Here is a 23,447-nt window from a genome sequence, read left to right on the forward strand (position 1 = left end):
CTTATAAGTGGAATCTAAAAAAGTGGCAAGGAACTTTTTACGGAAGCAGAGAGAATGGTGGTTATCCCAGGCTGAGGGGTGGAGAAATGGGGAGATGTTGGTCAAAGGGTACAAAAGTTCAGTTATGAGATGAGTAAGTTTGGAGACCTACTGTACAGCATGATGACTATCGTTAATGGTAATGTACTGTATACTTGAAATTTGCTAAGAGAATAGATCTTAAGTATTTTCACCACACACACACACACACACACACGTAATCATTTCACAATGTATATGTATATCAAATTAACATGTTGTACTTTAAATATATGCTTTTTATTTGTCAATCATACCTGAATAAAGTTGAAAAAACAGTAGGGGTCTAATAGGGCAAAACATGAAATGAATAGGAAGCAAAGAACAACAAAACACACACACACACACACACACACACACACACACACAAAACCCAAAAAACTATGGGCTATGAGCCACAGACTTGTGAATCCTCTTTTTGATTCGATCGATCCTAGCATGGTCTCCTTGGCAAGGGAAAACTCAACATTTTGAAAACTGATCAGTCTAGGTTCAGCCTGGGACAAAAGCTAAGACTGCCTTACTGAAAAAATACAGATACAGCCTAAGGGCGACTACAAAAGTTTAAAATCTATAACATGGTGACATCCTAATACATGCACACAAAAGTCTGCCAGAAATATCTGAGTCCAAAAGACCAAGAGAGAACAAAATTATTCTGGGAAAAAATAATTAAGTTTTAGGTTTGTATGAATCCCCAATAATCCACGGTAGATAAAGATAGTCAACTTTAGAAGAGAGAGACCAAGGTTTTTTTCGAAAGTAGCAATAAGGCTGACAGATTCCAAACCTGGCTGAGTGACTAAATCCATTAATCTAAGTCTGAATCTGAGTGAGGCTGGGAAATGTGGTGCCATGAGGTTTACAGACTATCGAGGAGAGAGAACAGCTGCAGATTTGTCCTCCAAAATTAATGTCCATTGCACTTTTCCAACCACCTATAAAAGCTGTGAAAATAAGAAAATGCAATAAGAAAAAAGTCAGCAATCATCACGTATTAAATGGGTTTACTGTCTCACCTTTGGATTCAGCCTTTTATTTTTACATCTTCTAGAAAAGGTAACTGTAACTATTACTAATCCCTAAGAGCCTGCCCTAAAAATTTCTATGCTAGTTTGTGTGCAAAAAAGGAAGGGAGAGAGAGAAGGAGGGAGGAAAAAAAAGGAAGACAGAAGGGAGGGAGGGAGGAGGAGTAACATGCCAAATTTGGAGCATTTGAGGAATTATAAGTGATTGGACTGGGTATACAGGGCTTTATCATTAGACTGTACTTGAAAGTCAGAAGATGGAAAATGTAGGAAAAAGTTGAGTAAAGACATAAAAGGCAACTAAGAATGGTTTATAATAGAATATGATCATTCTTATGGAATGAACTGGAAGGGGGTTTTAGATGGAAGAAAGGGTGAGGAAATCTCAGCTAATTAATATTGATATACTTTTTTAAATTTTACAGTTTCCCCACTAAATGTCAAAGAAATTTTAAACTGCCCACACTTTTCCCAAACTATTTTATTTCATGTTTCATCATTTGGTGAATTTAATCATTTCCACAAAGGAAACAGAAATGATGGCCAAATGAAAATATAAACTTCAAGAGCTTGGGAATCATCACTGAGGAGTCCTGCTTCTTCCCAGTAAGGCTGCTCAGCTGTGGGCTCTGGATAGAACGAGAATCTCTTCTGAACTTACGTAACCTTAAGTCCAAAGATGAAAAGTGGCTAATAGGAGAGAGTCAGGTTGAAAAGGACGAGCTCTCACTAATTACTCAGCCAAAGTTTTTGTAGGAAGTAGCAATAAAGGTTTCATGTATTTCACACTTTTCCCTAGAATAGGTTTTACCAAATTTTAGTAAAGACACATGGAAAGATTTCTTTCTGGGCATTAACTTAAATCTCATTTTCAACTCATATTTTTAGATATCGAGTCCTGTGGTTGGCATTACAGAAGTGTTTCTGGAGGGTGGCCATGTTGCTGATGATTTTTAATGGATGCCAAAGAAGAAAAAAACATTCCAACTTGGAAGGAATAATTTAGGCCAGAGAAGAAAGCACAAAGCAGTCTAAACACAAACCATCCATGTTAAACAAATGCAGCCATGCCGAAACAATAGTTTGTACTTCAGACCAAAAAATATTGTGATACTCTTGTGGGTTACAGAGAATCATATAAGAAATATTATAGAAATGATCCTTTTTGGTACTGGGAAACATTAGACCATTTGCCTTAAATATTGTGCTGTGGTTAGAGGCCCATTCCTAGCCCCAAAGCCTTTTTTCCTTGCCAAACTAAAGCAGATAGATACATGAGCAGGAGGCAGTGGGGACCAGCCCTTGGACACTTAAGGATTAAGTAATGGCAATATCACACAAGGAAGTCCAAAGACCTGCGGTCTAGTTCAAAATCTCCTATTATTTGCTAAGTATGAACCATTAGTAGGTACCCATCTGAGCCTCTATTTCTCATTAATAAAAATGGGATAATTCTTGCTCTTTCAGTGTCTAGTACCATATCAACTGTAAGGTGATAGTAAATTTGGGGACTAATAATAAGCCCTTATAAATTGAACCTCTTGGGGCAACTGTGTGGCTCAGTCATTAAGCGTCTGCCTTCTGCTCAGGTCATGATCCCAGGGTCCTGGGATCAAGCCCCACATCGGGCTCCCTGCTCAGCAGGAGGCCTGCTCCTCCCTCTCCACTCCCCCTGCTTGTGTTCCCTCTCTCGCTGTGTCTCTCTGTGTCAAATAAATAAATAAATCTTTAAAAAAAAAAATAAATTGAACCTCTTAAGAAGAAAACATGTTTTTCTGCCTTAAAGAAAGCAAGATGGAGATTTAACTTTTCAACAACTTGTAGCACAAGTAGGAGAGGTATCACAGATATATCAACTAATGTTTAAGAACCACAAGATAGGAAAAGTGAAACTTTGATTTTTGGGCAGAGTTAATGAAAGTCTCTTTGGTGCGCAAGGCACTGACAGGTGGTCGATCTAGCATTTAGGTGTGCTTATGGGCACTTCTGGTCTCATACAGCATCACTCAATGCCATGTCACAGATGATACAGGGAGTCTTACTAGACTCCCAGTCAACATGAATCTTTCTCAGACTCCACCCTCCTCAGTCTTACTTGGACAAAGCGCTCAAAAATAAGTTCAGCTGATAAGTCAGACATGACTCCAACAGGGTGTTGAGTTCCTCATGTCAGAGCTCTAGAAGTAAGACACTATTCTTAGCGGGGCTTACTTGGGAAATATTTAGCAGTGGTTGTTAGCTATTCTAGGAATGACACTGAATTTGGATGGGATCAGGTTGGCGCCTCCACTAGAAAAATGTCTGTTCTGGTAAGGAATGGAGCATGGGGATTGTAAATTCAATTAGAATATTTTAAGCCATCTTGTGGGTAAACAGAAGTTCCTGCAAGCCAACTCATCAACATAATCCACCCATGGCTCTGAGTGTTCTCATAAAAGGTGGGGAGCACTTCTAGTCAGCATTACCCTAACCATCATGGTAATTGGTTAAATTCACATCTTCCATTGATAAAAGTCAGAAACTTCAGATGCAAGGAGAATCACTGGACACCTTCTCAAAACACATTCCAGGGATCCCCATGAACAGCTTACCATAATTCTTGGCACCCAAATTGGCATCGGTGCATGGCCTACCCCAGCATTTCAGAAATCACAGGTAGATAAACTCACCCAGGAAACCAGAATGAGAGACTGTAGAAAGCAAAAAACAAACTTAGGGCTCAGTTGATATCTGAAGGCAGAGGAACATGTAGGCAAATTTTGCTTACCTGACAAATTTACATAGAGTGGGCTCTGGACATGAAAAATAGTAAATCACAGTCCATTTCTAGGCTTTCATATGTTCACAGTATATATCCAACCTTTTGTATTCCCTCTGTTCAAGAAGGCTTTTCTATAAAAGTCCTCATAAATGCACTTCCAATCATTGGGTCATTTAATCTAGATGAATATAGGAGTTAATATCTGTAAAGCACTTAGAAAAATCTCTGGCACACAGTATTCTCATATAAATGTTTGTTAAATAAAAAATTTAAGAATTTAGTACATCCATTTTTAAGCAAGTCAACAAAATTATAAACTCCTTGGAGCTTTTTTTTTTTTTTTTTAAAGATTTTATTTATTTATTTGAGAGAGAGAGAATGAGAGAGAGCACATGAGAGAGGGGAGGGTCAGAGGGAGAAGCAGACTCCCCGCCGAGCAGGGAGCCCGATGCGGGACTTGATCCAGGATCATGACCTGAGCCGAAGGCAATCGCTCAACCAACTGAGCCACCCAGGCGCCCCTCCTTGGAGCTTTTTGAAAAATTCCCTACAGTTCTATCAAAGTTCTGGGAACATACCACACATGTAATAAACACTACTTTATAATGGACTCATTTCAAGTATTTATTGAATATCTGTCAGGTTATTCAAAATGAATTGAACACTTTAAAAAATTTATTGTTCAGTATCTAAGTTGTATGTGAACATGCAGTCAACCAATTTGTAAAGAAGCCACTGCAGTTTCTTCACTCTTGCAGATGCTCATTATGTATCCTGCATGTCACCTGGCAGGCCTCAATCCTGCATCTCATTCATCTCAGAACCTGTGTAGCAGCACACTGTCAATGCCGAAATGGCAGCCTTGATGTGGTCCTTCATGCCCTCAGATGTGAGAAGACGAAGTGGTCAGAAGACAAGGTTCTTAACATACCCCCATAAGAAGTCACACGGTGTGTGATCTGAGGAGTCAGGGGGCCACTGCTCCCGAGATGCGGATGCGGAAAGCTCTGTATGTGGGACCACATGCTAAATTCCTTGATCCCTGACAGTGTTACCCACTAGATGAGCTAAAATAGTCCTCCTCTTGAAGGAACTTTACTCTGAGCCTTAAATGCTATTACTCTTTCTCCTTCTCAGCATACTTGCCCTATTTAAAGTACTCTATTCCTCCTGGAAAAAAATCATATATATATATATATATATATATATATATATATATATATATATATAGTGTGTATATATATATACTATAATATATAGATTATATAATAGATTATATATAGGATACATACTATAATAGATTGAGGCAGATAATGAGTTCCTTATGCTCATATTTTCACATTTAATTCTTCTACTTACTTGTTTCTTTGAAACATTTCTTACTTTCCCCATTTGAATTGCTCCTTTCTGGAGCTTCTCTCTGTCCATCTGCTCTTCTTGGGAATCAAGGTTCAAGTTAAAGAGTCATTTTTTAGGGCACCTGGACGGCTCAGTTGATTAAACATCTAACTCGTGATTTCAGCTCAGGTCATGATCTCAGGGTCATGGGATCGAGCTCAATGGGGAGTCTGCTTCTCTCTCTCTCTTCCTCTCCCTCTGTCCCTCCACCCACTCACAAGTGCTGTCGAGCTCTCTCTTCTCTCTTTAAAATAAATAAATCTTAAAAATTTAAAAATTTAAAAGACTCATTTTCCCAGTACATGTAGTTTGTCATTCATCAGGGTCCACGTGAGTACCAGCTTTGTGTCCAGTTCATCATGTTATCCTGCCTTCCCTCTTCGTCAGATGAAGTACATTTTCCAAAAATTATCTCCCAAGCTTCAGACTTTGCTGTCTCCCTGTGCTCACTGACACTGCAAGGCTCTCCTAATACACCTCTTTACCCAGTGTCAGTTATATTTTACTGATGTCTTTCACCAAAATATATCCAAAGATGTTCAACAAGCTTGCACCTCACAACCTCTTTAATGCTTGAAACATCCCTCCATAGTGGGGTGGACATCAACATAGTCTCAGCTCTCGATCCTCATAGTCTGTTGCCACTCATAGATAGATCAGAAAACCCATACAGTTTAACACATCCATAACTCACTTCATAGGTAGGTGATAGCTCATCAAATCCTAAAAAGAATGCCGCACTAAAATCTACTCAAATAATCTACCGTTACTCTCTTTAGTCCTCTAACAAATCTCCTGTACCAAGGATGGTACTCAACATGTCCAAATGAGTTGCTCACTTAGAAACACAAGTATGTGCAAGATTATTATCCACTCCTTTAGTGGCAAGCCCAGGAAATTCCAGAGATGAGAGAGGGGTTACCACATGAATTCCCTTCAGAAAACGGACTTCCTTTATTTCATTGGCCTTAAGGAATCTCTTTTACTCCTCATTCCATGCAATAAAGAGATCTAGAGGAAATACATTTTTTAGGCAAGGGAAGAAATGCAAGACCTGCAAACAAAAGACCTCAGAAGTGTTTTTCTGGGGTTCATATTTCCCAAACTTGTGCTGACTTTCCTTTAATCACTGAAAGGCAAGGAGATTTTGAGTTTTGCATTTTCTTAATCTGAACATAACCATCACCTTCATAGTATGCCTCACACACATATAGCCACCCTTACCCTTCAAGAAAAATAAACCCATTTCTACCAGCAGCAGCTACCTATGTTTCCCCTCACATTGCTGCCATGTTCTCTTTCCCTACCCTCTGCTCTCTAGGTGCAAGGGTGTGAGCGAGAAATGGAAAGACTTTCATCACCTTGACTTCCACCAAGATTATAGATTCCATATTATAACTGAATGGTTGTCAGATTCATGGATTGTCAAAATTCTCAAGGTAACTGGAGATTAGATGCTCAATAAATGTTACTTACTATTCCATCAGACTCCAAGCAAGGCCTGTATCTAAAGTTTCTCATTAGTGTGTCTCAGCATTGTGGTATATAGTAAATGCTTAATATCCATTTGTTGAATAAATGAACAAATAAATGAGTAAATGAATGAATTAATGAATGAGAGATCACTTATTCTAAATACCTATTTTAAGGGTGACAAATGCTATGTAGCATTAATAACAGACATTTCATATTTGCTGTCTTATAGCATTTGCAGTCTTAAATAATATAAAACTAATTTAAATGACTTGCCCAGTTTCTCACACTTCTAATACCAACTCTTTAGTGCTCCTAAAATCAAAAAAAATGCTGCAGTTGGGAAATCAGCTCCAGCAACAAATTATTAAATATAATAACAGGGCCATGCGAATCCATATGAACTTACAAGGACAGAGCCTGAAATCAAAAGTATGTGTGATATGTTAATAAAATATATGAATATTAAGAAAATATGTACTATAATTGAAGATATTCACTATAATTTAGATGCTATTTTGCTACTCAGGCATTTGATAATCCCTGACTGCATAATCAGTATCACCTTGACATTAATGAGAGAATGCCAAGCTGATGACAATTTTGCTGGTTGATCAATGCTTGCTGATGAACATTTTGCTAGTTGTTCAATATTGATAATTTGTTTTAAATTAGCTATAAAAGCAAGATGTCCTATGGGAAAAATACAAATTACAGGGGGATCAAAAATAGAAATAAGGTGCTTTTACATCAGCAAGTGAAACAGATACATCTATTTCAAAATTGCAAGTTTGGGGGAGCCTGGGTGGCTCAGATGGTTAAGCATCTGCCTTCAGCTCAGGTCATGATCCCAGGGTCCTGGGATCGAGCCCCACATCGGGCTCCTGGCTCAGCAGGGAGCCTGCTTCTCCCTCTCCCTCTGCCACTCTCCCTGCTCATGCTCTCTCTCTCTCTCTCTCTCACTGTATCTCTGTGTCTCAAATGAATAAATAAAATCTTAAAAAAAAAATTGCAAGTTTGGGTTCTACATCCACTAAAGAGAAAAGTGGAGAATTTCAGCAATTATCCAGATATTTCAAAAGAGGTATTGTATTTTGCTTAGTCCACTAAATATCTCACACAAAACTAAGGGCTGGTTTTGTTTCACATGGTCTGGGAAATAGCCCCAGTATTCTCCTGAAAAGCTGATAGTTACATGTAATGAGTAATCTTTAGTCCATGGGAAAACCTTAGTTTTAGTGTGACTCATTGGTCTCCTATGCATTGCATTTATTACAAAATAGGTTGTATTTTATTATATTACTAACTAAAAATCAAAAAGCACATATATGAATATGTAGATCTAGAGAGGGGAAGGAAGTAGCACTGTTTATCTACCCAAATATTATCATTTCCTTGATTCTAAATACAAACGAATCTAGATACAAAATGCCTTACTCTATTCTTTGTTAACTGTCACGTAGACTTTAAGAAGTCCACCACCCACATCATGGAGATAAGGCCTGCTTCACCCTGCTCCAAATCAAGTACCAGCTGACGAAAAGCAATGATTCATTAACTTAGTTTCCTCTGAGTAAGGAAGAAACAGATTGTGTGTGTTAATCCATCAATATTTTGAAAATTTTTGAAAGGAACCTTGGATCCCAAAACAAATAAATGCAGATTTGGGGGAATCATTTAGAGGAAAAGCCTGGGTGTGTCTACATTTTCCTTACTAATGACTGCAACCAATTAAATAATTTAATTGGCAAAACTTATTAGTAGGACAGAACTGGAAACAAATTTATTTATTCTGACAAGTTTTCTATTAGAGATATCAAGAAACAACTGATGTCTCTTGGAAAGGACTAAAGATAACACCCTCTTTGGCAATCGACTGTGTTTCCTTTGGTTTGATTTTCCTTGGTTTTCCATGGCAAAAAGAATTTGCTTAAAGATACCTCTCCCTGATCTACCCGGTATTCTCCATGAGAATCAGAGCTCCCAATATGGTGATGAGCCTGGTTTCCTGCAGCGAATGAGGATGATACCCCGAGACCTCTGAGGCCTGTTCCTCCAGGGCAATGGGCACCTGAGTAGATGAACCATAGAAAGAGAAACTGTTTTCCATTACCAAAAGTAAATACAGAAAATTGGAAGGAAAGAGAAACCCTTGGTTCTGAGGTTGTAGAGGTTGGTTGTAAGACCATCAGCTGCCTTGTAAAGAGCACATTATGGAGGACATAATCTTTTCCTCTCAATGGCCATCTCACAAGGCCTACACTGTAAGGTCCCAAAGAAGCTGGGAGGATGAGAACACAGTGCAGAAGACTAATTCAGTTTCAATTGTGACATTCAAACAAAGAAATGTGGCTGTTTGAGAGAACTGTCCTGACTACAAAGGAACCATCTGCAACTAATTATGATATCCAGCCTTATTTAAAACCATCATTTCATTTTGTATTTTGAGTTTCTCTAATGTAGTTAATTAAGGTTTCTCGCATCCCTAACATAATCATATATATATTTCATAATCATATATCTCCAAAGCATTTGCAGAGTTGTGTCAAGATTACCGCTATGAGCAGCAGAAAGTTGCAAAATTCTCCAGGATTTCTTAAAACTGTAAGTCATTTTCTAAATCTTCTTCAACAGATAACAATAATAGTTTCAGAACAAATTAATGGCTGACATCATTGGAGCATCACATCTGGACACCACGAGTGCAATGCACTCTTGTCCCTGCAAGCATGTGAGTTCTTTGCATTCAGGAAATATTACAGATCCAGAATAAGTGAGGCCCTGCCTCTCTGGTCTATTGAAAACCCTTGTGGGAGCCAAGAGGCCATAGAGAACATGTATATCATCTCCTCTCCCAAAGGGTCAGAGACTGAACCAGATGAAATAAATCCTTTCTCTTGCAGGCTACTGGCTAGAAGTAGATGGTTCTGGGGGGGGGGGGGGGGGGGGAGTTCTTCCCATTAAGCTACATTTCAAATCTTCCATTTTTGAGAGAATAACTTTACTTCTTTAAAGATTTTATTTATTTATTTGACAGAGAGATAGAGAACACAGTAGGCAGAGCGGCAGGCAGAGGGAGAGGGAAAAGCAGCAGGCTCTCTGCTGAGCAGGGAGCCTGATGTGGGGCTTGATCCTAGGACCCTGAGATCATGACCTGAGCCGAAGGCAGACGCTTAACTGACTGAGCCACCCAGGCGCCCCGAAGAGAATAACTTTAAAGAGGCTTCAGAATTCTCTGAAATCTGTCTGCTTTTTCCAGTTATTAACTGAAAACTGAATTTGGAAAGGAGGTAACATGAACTTTGGTTGACGATCATCTCTTTAATCATAAGGAAAGACAAGATGCCTTACCAAAGGAGTAGAAAGACTGTCCTCTTCTTTTACTACAGAGTGGTTTCCTTTTTCCACAAAAGAGCTGTAGTCAACATGTAGAGAAAATCTAATGACCATAAGTCTTTTGATTCTACCTTTCTTTCCTGCTGGCCATTTTTCTCCTGAGCCAGCAGGAGAAAGAAGAACAATTTGACTACTTGTGGATCTCTGGCAGGTTTAGTGAAGGACAAGGTTCAGCTTAATTTCTAAAATAAAATTTTTAAATATTATTTGGTACAAACTCAGTCTGTTCTCCATTACCACAGATACCAGGAATTAACTGTAATTTTGCTTCTATTTGATTCCCCGTAGGGACAAAACCACACTTTTAATGCCAACACATGCACATTCTAACATTACAGTAAACGTTTTTCTGACGCATTTGCAGATTCACAAAAAAAGAAAGATAAACTGAAACATTTGGCTAAGGCTTAGTTACTTCACTGAGAATCAATAATATTTCAGAAAATGGTGCAATGTAGAAATTACTAAATCTATTCTTTAAAAACCCTCAGGTTAGAGTTTGAATTACTAGAAAAAGAAAGAAATGCAAATTGTTTATTGTTTTCACATGTACAGTAAATTCAGAAAATTGTACTTCTTTAAAGAACCATATGGGAGAGAGAGACTTTCTTTTCATCAGGAGTGGTTTTGCTTGTTGTGCCAAGAGCTAAAAAGATGTTTTTAATAGCTAAAGCCAGTTTGTTATACAATCTGTCTGGATCTTGCTTATAAGAGAGACGAAGATCGCTTGGGTAGGAAATACAGGGTGTTGAGGGAGTTGTCTGAGATGATAGAAAAGTTGTGTAAAAAAACACAATCCAAGGGAAGAATCTTTAACTCCTGGTTGATAGAAAAATTGGTTTACACATTTCACTGAGGAGCCATGGGAGGCTGTTGAGGCTCCTTTTGTAAATGTGACCATGTACTGTATGAGGGGGAATGGGGCAATGAACTGGGTGCTGCAAACATGTCTCCCAAACACCCAAGGTGGGTGCAAGTGAAGGATTCACCCAACAACTGCTTAAGAGGGCCTCAGAGAACATGACTGCTCTTTGAGCATGACTTTGGACCAAGGGAGGGCCAGAACCCTACCTCAGAGGCTAGGAAAAAAGCATTCTCAGGGATGAAAGTCATCCTAGGAGGATCACACAGACATGTTTCACTAGACCTGTGTTTAAAAAAAAAAAAACCACACATCAATGTTAACTAACTGGAATTTAAATAAAATCTGGAAACTAAAAACAACAACAACAACAAACTGAAATTAAATTAAATTAAAATTAAGATAAAAAAACACATCAAAAACTGGTGCCATACCATGATGAAGTTTTCATGGTCCATCATGAAACAAGAAAATTAAGGAAAGTATAGTGCATTTTTCATAAAGTTAAATAAATGCATTATAAAGGCTATTCTTTTTTTTATAAGATTATATTCTTTCTATAGTCCTCAAGTTAAAATATGCTTTAATATACTATACTGAACCACAGGAAATTGCCAATATTTAACTGTTTTTGACCTGCAAAAATGGCAATTTCCTAGGTTTCAATCCCACATTAAATGATGATGATTGAATTGAATATGGGAGCTTGTAATGAATTTATGTGGCAAAATATAGACCTGGTAACCATATGTCAATACTCAGATTTGTTTTCAAAAAAATGTTGAGTCCATAAAATCCATATAACTATAAATTGCCACTAGAGAGTGTCTCAACCAGCAGTCTTTTAGATTTTGACTGTTATAAAACAAAACAAAACAAAAACAGAATTTAATTTAAAAAAAAAAAAGGATAGACCCAGATGCTGAATGGAACATTATAGCATTGGAAGCTAGCTTTATATGAAGGAGAGGCTGAAACTACTAAATCTTGGGACACCAGGAGCACCGTGAATGCATATGAGGCAGGGCACTGGGCTAAGAAAGGTGTTCTAGTCCCTGCCCTAGCCTGATCAGGAAAGGAAACTGCTGATCATTCTCATTCATATTCCTCAATGGAAGGATGCAGAAGGGGATCCTCCACTGGAAGGCAAAGATAAAAATCTACTGGTGACTTGTAGAAAAGGAATTCCAGAAACTCAGAGTGGTGACTCCTGCCAACAGTAGATGTTAAGAAGAGCAATCGAATCCTGTTTCTTACAAAAGATGCCTGCCCAATGTCAACAAAAGGGTATTTTTATTGGCCCTGCCAATTACCATTCAAGCATACCTAACTGGACCACAGAAGACCAGCTGGATTTTCTTTGACTGGGAATTTGAATTTATGGAAAGTGAGCTAGAAGGTCATGAAGACTTGAAGCCGAGGCTGCTATTTTGGAATAGGCATGCTAAAGCTAAGGGCAAGCGGAGAACTGAGAAGAGAAAAAGTGAAGCAAACAGGCAGAAGTGATATGAGATCCCACACCAAAGAGAAAGAGATCAAAGACAACCAAGCAGAGAAAGTTCCCTTGATTTCACATCATATGCCAGTTCCAGGTTTAGTCACTCTAGAAGATCTAGCTAGGTATTGGGATCCAGACTCTTAGGAATCCATGAGATACCCTTGAGACTAATTTTCTTTTACTTAAGGCAGTGTGGGGAGTTTCTGAGTCTTGAAAACAAAAGATTCCTGCTGAATTGTAAGTGATCTATTTAGTGGGAGAAGAAATTGGATTATAACCAGAATGGGCTGAGAGTAATAGCAGCCTAACTATATATTCCTTCTTTTATATCTCTTCTCTTCCATATATGCTTCATCCTCTGCTCTTTCTCTCCTTTTATGTAGCAAGTATGATAATTCAGATGTGGATATAACTCCTAACTTGAAAATGCTTCTAACCTTGATGACAACTAAGTAAGCTTTGGCTGCATAACAAACCACTCCAAGACCCAGTGACTGAAGCAACCATTTTTAGCTCAAAATTCTGCAGGTGGGCAATTAGGCTGACTTCAGCTTGGCAGTTCTTCAGGTCTCAGCTGGGCTCACTTAGACATCCATGGTCAGCTGCTGGGTCAGCTGGGGGCTTGCTAGTCTAGCATGGCCTCAGCTCAGATGGCTCATCTCTCTTCTAGGTGGTCTCTCATCCTCTAGCAGGCTCTGCCCCGTAATTGTTTACTTGGCAGCTGAAGAGGATTCCAGAAGAACAAGTGGATGCTTAAGCTCAGAATCGGCCCCGCATCACTTCCGCTGCATTCTTTTGGTAAGGCAAATCATCAGGCCAGGCCAGATTCAAATGCTGGGGAAATACACTTCACTCTTTAAGGGAAGTGATAATCACAAGGGATAGAGGTAGAGAGAGGGGAATACTAGTGGCCATTCCGCAAACAATCTTACCACAGGTAGCCTCCCCAGCCCCAGGGTGGGGTCTATTAACAAAAGAGATGTGGAGCAGCAGCTTAGTCCATCTCTGCTCTAAGACCAGAGGAGAAGAGCTATTTTCCATTTCCCTACTAGCTTCCTTCTGTCATATACAGAGGCATAGGACACAGAGGACCAAATCCAGAGCATAGATTCACAAAGCAGACCTGTGGACTGTGAAGGCTGCAAGACTGGAGGCTAGAAGCTGGGAAAACAGACACAGCTAGTTTTAATAGTCTAAGAGAAGACTTCATCCAAAGAATAGCATTGCAAATACTGTCAAGGTATGAGATGGTGCATTTTGACCCTGGCAATTTAAAAGTATCTCTTTCAACTATAAACTTCTAGTTATAAGATGCATAAGATCTGGGGATCTAATGTACATATTTATTAATAATAATTATTATTAATTATTAACACAGCTAATAATACTGTGTTATATACTTGAAAGTTCCTAAGTGATTGCATTTTATTTGTTCTCACCACACAAAAAATGGTAATTATGTGACATGATGGAGGTGTCAGCTAATACTATGGTGGTAATCATTTTGTAGTATGAAAGAGTATCAAATCAACACATTGTATATTTTAAACTCATGAAATGATGGGGTGCCTGGGTGGCTCAGTCAGTTAAGCATCTTCCTTCAGCTCAGGTCATGATCCCAGGGTCCTGAGATCAAGTCCCGCATTGGGCTCCCTGCTCAGCAGGGAGTCTGCTTCTCCCTCTGCCTGCTGCTCTCCCTGCTTGTGTTTTTTCTCTCTCTCTGACAAATAAATTAAAATCTTTAAAAAAAATAAACTCATGAAATGTTATATGTCAATTATATCTCAATAAAACTGGAGTAAAAAAATCGAAGTACAAAAAAAGTATCTCTTCTGTGTGCTATTTTAACTAAAATCCCTTGGCTAGAAAGATGGAAGCGCATCTTCCGTAAGTACCTCTCCCATTCCTGCACGGACTCACAGTCCTAATAGAGCCACTAACACAAACTGCTTACCTCGGCTCTCCAGTCCTGAGGAGACCAGCAACACTGCTCTGATATAGAGGAAGGAGCAGCAGAAAATGTGTCACTGTCACATCTACAGACCTTCAGAGTAAAACAAACTAGACAAGAGAACTTAGTTATTTCAGCGGGTGCTGGATCCTAAATCATATCCCTAATACAAGTTTGTATTTGAATGGCGTAAACCTTTGAAGATTTTATGATTTGCCAAACCCAACAAGAGGAAACATTCATTGATGGACATCAGGGATAAGCAATAAGGAGTCAGAAAATGCCCTGCACATAGACTGGCATTTACCCGATATAATTTGAGAGGCTCCAAAATTTCTAGGATTAGCTGCCACAATACTGAAATTTCTACCAGTAATTTTTTATGTGGGTAAGACAGTCTGCAAAAAAATTCTATGAAAATATAAATGTATTTCAAATATATCTGAAAATGTAAGTCACTGCTTCATTAACAGCTTATCATTTTTCCACTAGAGTTCACATCCTAAGCAAAAAATTTAAAAAAAAGGAATTAAAAAGGAAGCTTGCTGAAAAAAATTAATGGGACAGAGGGGCCACTTGTAGGGCCCTCAAATAGCCAGGGGTTTACATAAGGTCACAGGGCACAGAAGAAGGGGTAGAAGGAAAGTCTTGCAATGAGGACCCACTTGCATCCTTTGTAAGTTTGCTGGGAGCCAGTCTTGTGGCGAATGATGGAAACTGGGGAGGGGAGGAGGAATGCACGGGGAGGGGGAGGACTCCGCCCAGACACTTCATTTCCTCTTGGGTCCAGTTTCACATCAGAGTTTCCTATTGCCATTGTGACATACTGCCACCAACTCAGTGGCTTTGAACAATCCAAATTTGTTATCTTATAGTTCTGGAGGTCAACAGTCCTAAAATCAAGGTTTCAGCAGAGTTGCATTTCTTCTGGAGGCTCTAGGGGAGAATTTGTTTCCTTGCATTTTCCAACTACTAGAGACCACCTACATTCTTGGTTCATGGCTCCTTCCTTGTATTACTCCAACCTCTACTTCTGTAGTCACATCCATCTCCTCCTCCTCTCTCTCCTCTCTCCCTTTTTCTCTTAAAAGAACTTTTATGGGGGCACCTGGGTGACTCAGCCAGTTAAGCATCTGACTCTTGATTTTAGCTCAGGTCGTGATCTCAGGATCATGGGATTGAGCTCCACGTAGGGCTCTGCACTCAGCAGTGAGTCCTTCTCTCCTTCTCCCTCTCCCTCTGGCCCTCCCCTCACTTGCACTCTCTCTCTAATAAATAATCTTTAAAAAAAATAAAAGAACTTTTATGTTTACATTGAGTCCACCTGGGTAAAACAGGATAATCTCCCCATCCCAAAACCCTTAACTTAATCACATCTGCAAAGCCTCTTGCTATGAAAGCTAACATATCCACGGGTGTAGGAGTTAGGATTTGGACAACCCTGGGTGAGAAGCATTATTCTTCTTACCACAGGGTCCATATCAAACATTCACACACCAAGAGTTTAGGGATTATATTTAGTTCTAGGGGAAGGATATTGCAAAAGCTGCAATGTTGTGAGGTTGTGCATAGAGTCAGCTTAAAGTGTCGGTGGTGGATACGGATGTTGTATGGAGCCTGCAGCAGGGCCCTATTAGTGAGTCACAATAAGGACCCTTAGAATTTTGCAACAGAGCCATGCCATCCTATGAAGGTAACTACTCTCCTTTTCAGAAACAGCTTTTGGTTTTTTGACTTTCTACTTGACCTTAGTAGAGATGGAACATCTGACCATGGGCTACCAAGTTACCATGTGACCTGAGGTGCCCATCATGAAGTACTGTCTGACTCACCAAGCCCACAAAGTTAGGCATGCATAGTAGCAGCACTCCAGGCTCAAATAAAAGTTCTATATAGAAAGCAGGCTCAAGCAAGTCTTGGAGGCACAAGTCAGTTGCGTGAGGAAGTAGCCTAGATGTCCATGCCTCCCACTCCTATTAACTGCCTTCTCTCCTTCAACCTATACCTATGGCCTAATGGGCAGTCCTTTGTGAGCAGTTCCTAAGGAAGAAAAAACTCGGGCTTGGTTTACAGATGGTTCTACTTAATATATGCAAGGCACAACCTGAAATTGGGCAGCTATCACACTACAGCCCCATGCCGGGTTGGCCTTGATGGACAGTGGTAAAGGGCAATCCTCCCCGTGGACAGGACTTTGAGCAATGTAGCTGGCTGTTCATTTTGCCTGGAAGGAAAATACAGCTAAGTTGAACTATGTTTCCCAGAATTAATTTCCCTGTATGTTTCTGGTTAAGATAAGCCATATTAGAGAGACCTATTTGCATGAGATTTAGAAGGTGGAAGTGAAGAAGCAGCCGTATCGTTTTTTAACCTTCACATGGTGGGGTCAAGGTACATTTGTAGCTCAAGCAAATTATCATTTATCTGCTGGCTCACCTTGTTGGCAGAGGGCAGCACCCAGGCTGGCAGACGCTCCACCTTCTCCTGGATCTTTCTTCAACATCTTCAATCCCTGAGCCATTCATTCAGCTCTAGGCCATTTTAAACAAAGGGCACTACAGTAACAAAGTTGGAGGCAGTGAACACTGACACAGGCCCCAGTTCATTCTTACAGTCCCAGCTCTTTTTGGATTCTAGCTTGTCCTTGCTCTCCAATACCTTACATCCATTTTCCCTTCCCAATTGCCTGCTATGCTAAACTTCAAGTTTTAGCATCAAAGATGAAGATGACAAGCTCACAGAAACTATTTAACCTGTGTCCACCATTGTGTATAAGATCAAAACTCTGTAAACATACACACACACACACACACATTCACTTATGTAGCTCTCTTCCAGGGCCCTGGAAGGGTTTCTGGGCATTATATTCTAATAATTCTATGTTTTTGTAAAAGCTGTAAAAATAAGCTATTTTTCAAATGCAGTCAACTAGTCAACTTTGCCTCCATGCCCATTACTGCTTGTCTTAGTTTTGATTTCCTGAGAAGCAGATCCTGAGACTAGGATTTAAACACAAGTAGTTTATTTTGGAGGTAATGCCAACATCATTAGGGAACATCATTAGGGGAGCAAGGAAGACAAGAAAGAGAAGGGAGTTAATAAAGTGAACTTTATCAAGCAAGATACCACAATGGGCAAAAGAGCTAAGTCCTGCTGGGGAGCTCCAGGAAATGATGTACAACACACTCTAGAAATATTCTAGTCAAGGGACAAATGAGTTGGGGTATTCATTCACAACTCCTGAGAGTTGCTGCATGAAGGCTGCTCCTGGGAGGCATTAAATCTTCAGCTTGCCATGAACACAAGGAGAGCAGCCTTAGAGGGCAGTAACTGGCAATGGAGAGATGGGTCAGGATGCAGTAAGGGCAAAGAAATATGGGTAGGACACTGACAGCATCTGTAACATTTCCAAATTTCTAGTCCAGATCTCTTTATTCTGCCCCAGATCCATAAACCAAACTGTCTACTTGGATCTCCATTATAGGATCTGCCTATAGGCATCTCCCATCTCAAACTCCTACCCTCTCCTATTCCTCCCTGATTGCAGAAATTGGTATCACCATCCACCCAGCACCCCAAATAAGATACCTAACAGACATTTGTGACTTGCCAGTTGGTTCCCAAAATTTATTGAATCAACCTCCTCAATACCTCTTCTTGCTCTTTCCTCTCACCCCACTGTCTAAGTTTATGTCCTATTATTTTTCATCTGAACTATTCCAATAATCTCCTAAATGGAGTGTCTGTCCCTATTCTACTCACACTTATCTGCTATGCAATCCCCTTTCTTAAAATCCCCCAAAATCTCCTCAGGAATGTCTCCATTACCTCAAGTCAAGATTCTAAGTCTTTAGTTGAGTACAATGACCTGTTCCCTCAATTATTTCCAGGTTAATCTTTCACTCCTTTAAATACATTATATGTGACTGCCCATAGACATGTATTCATAGTTCTCCTCACATGGTAAAGTCCAGTCTTTCCATGTGTTTCCGTCTGCCATATCTGTCCTTCTCCATATTACCTGCCCAGTCAACTTCTATTCATATCAAATATCACTTTCATTGCCATATTGTTCCAGACCTCCCAGGAAGACAGACATCTCTTAGGCTATGCTCCTGAAGCACTAACAATTATAGGGCTATAATCACATACCTGTTGGGTTAATAATAAAGGTATCCATGGGACTAGCATTAAGTTCTTTACCTGAAGATCAGAACATACCAGAAGTGATACAAAAAAGAAAGATACCTAATGGATAAGCATAAAATCATTCATGATAATGCTCAACATTAAATATGAAGACCAAAGACCCTTTTTTAGGAGGTCTCCTCTTCAGTCAAGAGCTCTCTTGTTGAGTTATCAACAGACTCAGCTCTGGGAATCCACCATGATGGTTCAAACAAGGTCTTTTTATATAAGGACTAGATTTTATTAAGATTACGATTATTCAGATGAATGCGAGTTCTTTAGTGGACTGCCCTGATACATCTGTCACAGATTACTTTACCATTAACAAACATGATCTAATCTGATTAACATTCCTGCCCTACAGCCCCTTAACACTGTGATGCTGCTATCTCCAGGATCCCGGCATTCCCACTGAGATTAAGGAATCAAGGATAGCATCTCCTGCCTTCATCCATAGCCTACAGAGGACAGCAACTAGAGCACTTTTCAAAAATGCTGATGCTATGTTCCCAATGTATTTTTCAGCTCAGTGCTATGACAATAAGTGTCCTCTGGGGCCTTCACAGAGGAAAATAGTTTTGGGGATGGAGAGCAGGACATGCATAATAAATCCATTCCTATATCTCAATTCTCTAAGTTGTTAAATTTATTTTCTTCCTCTATATTATACCAATGAATTTCTGGTCTATTTCATTTAGGGCATGTCACTCTTGAGGCCACATCTTAATCAACTGAGTAAATGGTTAGAAATACTGCCAGCTGCTCAAACCAGAATATTTAACCCAAAATCTGGTAAGAGAACCTATTAAAAAAATTCAGCCCAATCTAAAATTATACACTTCCCTCTCTGAGCTAGCACCTCCAGAATCCATTCTCCCACATATTCCTCCATCTTTTGTTGCATAAATTAGCAAAACCTTCCAATTTTTATTCTCCCATATTTGACTTTGCAATTGGTTCCCTGGGATATGCTAGAGTGTGATTCCAATTGTCTAGAGACATTGAGGAAAATTGGCACCCCCTGCAAGGTAACTATCTTTGGTGAAGTCAGAATAGCTTCACCTGACAGGGTTGCTTCTGCTAGCAAGAAAAACTTAGTGGAGTTTATGGGTTCAATATCCTTAAAGTTGTCTAATTATCCCCAAGTTACCATTCTTATTTCAAGTTTCTTCTCTTTTGTAAAAATCAGTGCCCTCATATTCATTAAGAGATCTGGCAAGGCTGTGAATTCCACCTACAACACATTTTACTAATTTACAGGATCAGACCTGTGTGTCTGATTTGCAACTATGTCAGCCCCTTGATAAGAGCTGTAGATCAGTCATAGAAACTCCCTGGGTTTTTGTTCTGTTTTGTTTTGTTTTTTACCATGACTTGAGCTGTGAATTTTAAATCTTAAGCTATTATTTTCTTTCTGTAAGCCCTCCAGCACAGTTAGAAAGAGCCAGTTTACCTTACTTTACAGGGTCTCACCCTGTAGGGCAATCACCATACCTGTATGGTCTTACCATATCTAGGGTGACTACATATCCCAGTTTGGCACCATTCTGCTTATGTCTGTTATCTTGGAATTGTTAATGACGTTTTCACTTTCAAAAGTGTCCCAGTTGGACCATAAGTTATGTTTATCCTTCAAGTACCTATAGCCTACCACAACCACCATTGATACCACCAATGGATACTCAAAACAACCACAATGAAAATTTCATTATGGAATGATGTGAACTATCTGTTTCCCACTCTCTAATGCTGAGAGTCCTCCTTGGTTTTAGGCTAAACAGGGCCAAAAAATCAATACTAGATTCCCATATTCTTCAGGGTGTGTTCCCTATAACCATCTTTGGTACAAATAGGTACATGAATCAAGATTCTTAGTTACAGAATAGAGAATCTACTCCAGGTATTAAAAAAAAAACAACAAAAAATTCACTATAGAGTATTAAGAGGTTACAGAATTCTGAGAGGGCTGGAACCAAACCTATATTCACAGCCAAGAGTAATGCAGCCAAAAGAAATGTCCAACGTAAGACTATTTTATCAGAAACCCAAATCATTGTCATTCACACTTGGCATCAAAGATGGTACTGGACTGTAAACTTATTACCACAGCTGCCCAAGAGATTCAATTTCTCTATGCATGATCCTCTACCCCACATTGTTCCCATCTGCTTTCTAAGTTTTGTGCAGGTCATGTATAGAACCCTAGTTCATGTGTGGAAACCTACTTAGGGAAATACAATGTACTTTTTACACATAAGCTCTCTTTAACACACAAGGCATATTAGAGAAGCTCTGGTGAAAATTCAGGGGAAGCCAATCTTCAGTATCTGTCAAGAACTGGGAAAGACTATGCAGAAATCCATATGTAAGAAGAGCAGTGGTGGCTGCAGAATTTCTATTAAAGAAGAGTTTAAGGGACACAATCTCACTGGAAGGGGGTTTAGGAGATTTGCCGTGAAGCTGTGTTTGCATAGCAAGCACACTGTTCTTAGCTCAGTTGCTTATTTCAAGTAGCACCTAGGAGAGTTAATGGATGTCTAATCAGACAAATGAAACAAGCCTTGGCACCACAACCAGATGGAAAAGTAAGAAAATACAAGACTGTTACCCTCTTTCACAAACTGAACTGGGGGGGGCCTCTGAACAGCAAAGTAAATGACAAGAAAGCCCTTGAATAAAGTGTTCTACCATACTGACAAGAGTCTTCCCTAAACAGCTCTGGGAAAGAGAAGACTACCTTTTTTAAAACAAAACTGGGATATAATTTCTAAAAATGCAAACTTACAAAATACTTTAAATTCTGAACTTCCAGATAACCTTGGAATTACTATTTCTATATTATCACATCTGAACTGGCACGAGCAACGAGGACCAAGTATGTTTTCCCCTCTCTTAATGGCATCAATGGTTTTTTCTGTCTTCCTAACTTCCAAGTAGTTTTAGGGCAACAATCGTATTTATCTCTGTGGGGTTCCTGGGACTTTTTCATTGCCTCAAATCTCTCTAAGTAGGCCAGCGGATGCTCCAAAATGTATTTTTTGCATGTATTTTTTTAATCAAGCCATGAGGGGAACACTTTATATCACAAGTCAAAGAGGACAGACAGAAATAACTCCTTTCAGAGCCCACTGTGGACTTCGTGAGGAAGAGGGGCCTGCGCTATTACACATAAATTTTGCAGATCTGTTGGCTTCTCAGTTCATAGCACTCGACTCCCTGGCTCCTCAGCAGCTCCTTCTCTTCTGCTGCATCTCGAGCTTTCAACTGGGGGAAGTGGGCCGGAGAGGTGATGAAATCATAGTGCCGCTCCAGATACCGCAGGTAGATGAGCATGTGCAGAGCGTAGGCCAACACCAGCAGCAGGATCAGGGACATGGCCAGGCCAATCAGAATGGCTGGTGAGAAGGAGGAGGCACAGTCTCGGGGCTTGGCAAACTGCCTTGCCTTGATGGTGAAGCCTTGGATCTGTCAGGACAAAGAGCTGAAGTGACATACTCTTTCTCTCCTAAGATCTACCTCTAGTTGGGCTGAGGGTTCTGGACTCCTGGTTAACCAAATTTAAGACACTGGGGCCCGTACTTACTGATTAATTTAAACACATGATCTAACAAATGTGAATGTGCTTATGGGGACAATGAAACAATTTTAAATCAAGACTGACCCAGAGTAACTACTCTAAATAAGAGCAATCATTTGTAGAAGGCAGCTCCCACACTTAGCTGGCTTTTAGAACAGAATCCTATACAATATCACCTCAGTCACCTAGTTAGTTTCAAAGGGGTACATCAGAAAACTGAATTATCCATGAGTGCTTTAAGTGAGAACTCATTTTTATGACTTAAGTGGGTGCTTTGCCATTTTTTAATGCTAAAATGCCTGTAGCCGTAGACTTTAGATGCCTTGCCCACCCGATTGTCTGTGCACTAGACTGAATCCAAAACAGCTCTGAAAGGAGACTCTTGGCCTGGCTTCTTGGATCCTTGGCCCACTCCTCTATGAAGAGGCAAAGTGGTCTTCTCTTCAAACTAGTGCCTGAAGAGTCAAGCTCTTGATAAAATGACAAAAGATGGCCTCATTTGATGCCACAACTCCAGCCAAAGACAATGTCCTCACATTGACTGTTATTTAATTCTTAAGACTTGCTTGAGAACAGTATCTGTGGAGAATACCTGAAGGACATCTTGTCCATCCATTTTCTGGACTACTGGTTATAAACACACTGTATCTAGCCCACAGGTGAGTTTTGTTAGGCCCAGAGTTCTGAACATCCTGAGAATTTCCTATTAAAATCCAGACTTCTAGCTTCCATTGAAAAATTGAAGAGCCAGCAACACTGAGCCTGCATTCCTAAGAATGCTTTTTGCTTCCTAAGAAGCAAAAATTAAATTAACTGGAGTTGAATAAACATACTCTTTGTGATGCTGCTACACTTTACCGGTATCCAGATGGCAAACCAAGGGCATCTCAGTTTGCCACGCTTGGGGCATCACGCTACACTTTATTCTTAAAATAAATCAGATGGGCAAAGCCACCTATGTGGAATGCAGCCTTCTGTATACATACCTGAATCACTATCACCACCACCTCTTGCGTGGACTGAGCTTGCATTCCACCATCTGCTTACATCAACGGTGTTTTAACAAGGCCCACCGTGACATCCACTGCTGTGTTCACCGTAAGGCTGTTGTCACAGATGTCAGCACGTGCTGCACTACACCAGCGATGGATGTGCTCCCCACAAGCACGCTTCCAATAGGCTTATGAACCCCAAGAACATGTAACTGAGCGATTCTTTCTTATCCTGGATGCTCCAA

The 23,447-nt window shown here is 39.9% G+C and overlaps 1 protein-coding gene across 13 annotated transcripts in view; it reads right to left on the minus strand.

The window, feature by feature from the left end:
• Window positions 1-301: 301 nt before the first annotated feature.
• The window catches only part of ATP6AP1L (ATPase H+ transporting accessory protein 1 like), a 61,979-nt gene continuing 38,833 nt past the window's right edge, over window positions 302-23,447 (minus strand). For 12 of the 13 annotated variants that reach the window (XM_032404065.1, XM_032404059.1, XM_032404061.1 and 9 more), the window contains one exon: window positions 15,713-22,098. In XM_032404065.1, the coding sequence (XP_032259956.1) occupies window positions 21,796-22,098 (303 nt within the window). In that variant the 3' untranslated portion in view covers window positions 15,713-21,795. Of the gene's footprint in view, window positions 1,026-15,712; window positions 22,099-23,447 lie in introns of those variants that run through there. The other variant, XM_032404064.1, reaches the window with a different exon arrangement.

The sequence above is a fragment of the Phoca vitulina genome, unplaced genomic scaffold (genome assembly GCF_004348235.1).
Source record: "Phoca vitulina isolate PV1807 unplaced genomic scaffold, GSC_HSeal_1.0 scaffold6, whole genome shotgun sequence".
NCBI lineage: Eukaryota > Metazoa > Chordata > Mammalia > Carnivora > Phocidae > Phoca > Phoca vitulina.